The sequence below is a fragment of the Eretmochelys imbricata genome, chromosome 13 (assembly GCF_965152235.1).
Source record: "Eretmochelys imbricata isolate rEreImb1 chromosome 13, rEreImb1.hap1, whole genome shotgun sequence".
In the NCBI taxonomy this organism is placed as follows: Eukaryota; Metazoa; Chordata; order Testudines; family Cheloniidae; genus Eretmochelys; species Eretmochelys imbricata.
In genome coordinates, this window is record NC_135584.1 from 32,727,878 (window position 1) to 32,730,857 (window position 2,980).

Genomic DNA, 2,980 nt, shown 5'->3' on the forward strand with positions numbered 1-2,980 from the left:
GTGCTGTGGGTCAGCATCACTCCCTCTTCGCAGGCATGGCCATGGTGCCACCTCCCTCCTGCCCTTCCCCGGTGCAGCTCTTGGGTGTGACCATGGCCCCCATCACAGCACGGGTAGGGGCTACAGAGGGCGAGAAACCCAACATCAGCTCCCAGAGCGGTGGGGTGGGCCGTGGGCTGGTGATGTCCTTGGCTGTATAAAGAGGGGAGCAGAGAACAGGAGCAGGGGGCGGGTTTCATCTGCAGAGAGCCCTGGTGACACCGATGCTGGAATACCGTGTGCAGGGCTGGGGCCATGGTGTAAAACAGACGCGGAGAGGTTGGGGAGGCTGCAGAATAGAGCCACAAAATCAGTTTTGTGGAGACGTGACTTGAGTAGAGGTCTCAATATCTCCGTGGGGAGAAACCACTGGTTACCAAAGGGCTCTTCCATTTCCCAGGGACAGGCACAGCTAGAACCAAGGGCTGGGCGCTAGACCCAGACACACGACAATGGGAAATAAGGCGCAGTCTGCTGCCAGGGCGGGTGATTATCTATTGGAACAAAGCACCAAGGGAAGTGGTGGAGTCTCCAGCTCCTGAAGCAGTTTCTCTGGTGTGAGAGAATATAAACCCAGCTCTCCATTTGCAGTGGGAACTCTTAGGGGATCAAATGATGGCTATCGACTGAATTTCCCGGTACAGCCAAATCTTTCGATGCTCATTACTTTTTCCCTGTCACAGGATGCACCTCATGGAGAAAGGAGAAGGGGAAAATCAAACGTCCGTCACGGAATTCATCCTCCTGGGGTTTGGGGATCTCCCCGAGCTGCAGATCCTTCTCTTTCTGCTTTTTCTAGTGATCTACATTGTGACCATGGCTGGGAACATCCTCATTGTTGTGCTAGTTGTGGCTTATCAGCACCTTTACACCCCCATGTACTTCTTTCTGGGGAACTTGTCCTGCTTGGAGACCTGCTACATCTCCACCATCCTGCCTAGGATGCTGGCCAGTCTCCTGACTGGGAACAGAACCATTTCTGTGGAGGGCTGCATGATACAATTGGTTTTATTTGGTTCTCTGGTAACTACAGAGTGTTATCTCCTGACAGTGATGTCTTATGATAGGTATTTAGCCATATGCAAACCGCTACACTATGGCACCCTTATGAATGGCAGGCTGTGTCTCCAGCTAGCAGCTGGGTCTTGGATAAGTGGATTTCTAGCTTGTAGAATATTCATGTGTCTTATGCCACAGTTAATTTTCTGTGGCCCTAATGAAATTGACCATTTCTTTTGTGATCTCACCTCACTGATTCCACTCTCCTGCAGCGACACCAGCCAGATCACCCCACTTATTTATATATTTTCCTTCCTAGATGCACTTTCCCCTTTTCTCTTAACCCTGGCTTCCTATATTTGTATCATTGCGACCATCCTGGGAATCCCATCCACCACCGGGAGGCAAAAGGCCTTTTCCACCTGCTCCTCTCACCTCATTATGGTGGCACTTTTCTATGGGACCATAATGATTGTCTACATGCTACCAAAATCTGGTACCTGGAGAGCCCTGAACAAAGTGTTCTCCATCGGCCACACAGTCGTGACTCCCCTGGCCAATCCGCTCATCTACAGCCTGAGAAACAGAGAGGTCAAGGAGGCCCTGAGAAATGCTGTCAGGAGAGCTGTGACCCTTACAAAGAATCCAGACTAGTTGAATGAAATGAGGGTCAATCCATTAGGTTTCTGTTGTCAAAGCAGCAGGGCCAAATGACCCTGATACAAACGTGCTGTATGAAAGACATGCTTGTGCACATACATATTTGTAAAGAACAGAGACGTTTGAAAATATATTTGGGGGGGAGGGGTTGGCAGAAAATTTTGACTTTTCATCAAGGACCCAAAAACCTGGAAAATGAAAAAGTCTTGTTTTTTGGCAGGCGAAATTTAAAACCTTCCAGCTGGAAACTGGAAAAAATAATTGGCTGTGGTGTTTTCAGGTTCCTGGCCAAAAAAAAAAAAAAAAAAAAAAATCAACATCTGCGAGGGAAGGAAACATTTCCCATGAAAAAATTGTTTAAGCAAAATTCAATTTTGTCTTGGAATTTGCTGTTACTGAAAAGCTGTCACCAGCTCTGATAAATAGTAAGTGAACGGACCAGGAGCCAGGAGCTGGTGCTCAAGAATCTGTATAGTTGTTCATGGGCTTTGTGGGACCAATGCGAGTTGCTGTTGCACACTGCGGACGGCCTTCCTCTGTTCAGCTCTGTATGTGGAGTTCTTAACCAGCCCCTTCTCTGTCGCACTGTAGACGCCCTGCCGACGTTTGAGGTTTATGATTTATTACTAGCTTGTCGGTGCACTGCTCCGTCCTGGGCTCTTTCCAGAGAGGAATGGTCCGTGCCCCAAGGAGATCACTGTGGTTTTCACTGTGCTCTTTTCTTCTCAGCTGAGCAGGGGACAGGAGAGAGAGAGAGGGGGCCCTGGACTCCCAATCCCCCCCACGCCATGTACACACCTTCTCTCCACTCTGCAAGAGTCATGCTTTCCTGTAAACCCATTCTTCCTGAGGGGAGGGGAGCTTGGAGATTCATAGCTTTTAAGGTGAAAAAAGTCCATTCTGGTCATTTTAGTCTGATCTCCTGCTCAGCAGAGGCCAGAGCAGGCCAGCCACGGATTGCTCCCTTCGAACCAGCGCCCTGGGGGGGCTGGTGAAGATCTCCTTTGGGGGAGGTCAGTAAAACTGCCAGGTCCTTCTCTCGCTGTTTCTACCCTGGCCTGGTGCAGAGATGAGGCACCAGCGAGGGGAAAGGGGGGTTGGAGAGCCAGCCTGCCCCCCGCTCAGTGTCTTGTGGGGCTGGGCCCAGCTTTCTGCTCCGGCCCGTTGGCTCTCATCGCTCACAGATTTGCTGTGGGGGCTTCTCTGAGTTAGTGGGGGCTGAGCCGTCCGACCATCCCAAGGGGACAAGGAAGGGGAGGGCTAAGGAGGTGAATGGTCCCCA

General features: G+C 50.6%; 1 protein-coding gene across 1 annotated transcript; it reads left to right on the forward strand.

Moving 5' to 3' along the window:
• The first annotated feature begins 674 nt into the window (after positions 1 to 674).
• Positions 675 to 1,692, forward strand: LOC144273901 (olfactory receptor 11A1-like). The gene has a single exon (XM_077832615.1). It carries the CDS (start codon positions 724 to 726, stop codon positions 1,690 to 1,692), a length of 969 nt encoding a protein of 322 aa, XP_077688741.1. The 5' UTR covers positions 675 to 723.
• The last annotated feature ends 1,288 nt before the right edge of the window (positions 1,693 to 2,980 follow it).

What these genes read in the sequence shown, in the direction of transcription:
- LOC144273901 (XM_077832615.1), top strand. Translation starts at nt 724, where the DNA reads ATGCACCTCATGGAGAAAGGAGAAGGGGAAAATCAAACGTCCGTCACG.